Raw genomic sequence first — 772 nt, forward strand, 5'->3', positions numbered from 1 at the left:
AGTACTGTAAACTCGGCGACAGGGTATTACATGTACTGTCAGATCAGCCACCCACTCATACCCATTTGTACTAACTACCGCTACTCCATAGCTTTTCCAAACCTATGGACTAATTACAAACCCGTCGGCACTCTGTCGACCCTGCGCGATCTCGATACCGACACTGGTGCCAAGACGTGCCGCTCCAAGTTCGATCATTTTCTGAGCATCTGCCGCTGTCCGAATGCCACCACTGGCCTTGACCTTCTTGCCAGCGGGCTCAGCGATACTTGCCAGGAGTTTGACGTCCTCCTCGCTGGCACCTTTAGGGCAAATGAAAAGTTAGTCCAAAGCATTGTGGCGACTTTTTATTGCAGCGTGACAAACGCACCACGTGTGGAGTAGCCCGTAGACGTCTTAATGAAGTCAGCACCGGCAGCGATGGCCAACTCGCTGGCCTTGCGGATCTGCTCTGTGCTCAAGAGCGCCGTCTCCACGATTACCTTGCTGGTAGCACCGTGCTCCTTGCACACGCCCACGACAGCACAGATATCGCGCAGCACATAGTCGTACACTTGACCGAGAAGCATGCCTACGTTAATAACCATATCAATCTCCTCAGCGCCGGCATCCAGACATTGCTGGGTTTCGAAAACCTTGGTCGCCGTCGTAGTGGCACCCAGTGGGAAGCCCACAACGCAGCAGACCTTCACATGTGGTTTGCTCCTGTCCTTCAGCCCATCCAACGTCTAAGGCAAGACAGTATTTAGTGACAGTATTCATCACTAACTCG

At 53.0% G+C, this 772-nt stretch overlaps 1 protein-coding gene across 1 annotated transcript; it reads right to left on the reverse strand.

The window, feature by feature from the left end:
• Window positions 1-102: 102 nt before the first annotated feature.
• On the reverse strand, window positions 103-587 carry PITG_05071 (deoxyribose-phosphate aldolase 1; the record flags this gene model as incomplete). Its single annotated transcript, XM_002998737.1, has 2 exons — window positions 103-302; window positions 371-587. 2 exons carry the CDS (start codon window positions 585-587, stop codon window positions 103-105), a joined length of 417 nt encoding a protein of 138 aa, XP_002998783.1.
• Window positions 588-772: the final 185 nt, after the last annotated feature.

This window comes from Phytophthora infestans, genomic scaffold (genome assembly GCF_000142945.1).
Source record: "Phytophthora infestans T30-4 supercont1.7 genomic scaffold, whole genome shotgun sequence".
Taxonomy (NCBI): domain Eukaryota; phylum Oomycota; class Peronosporomycetes; order Peronosporales; family Peronosporaceae; genus Phytophthora; species Phytophthora infestans.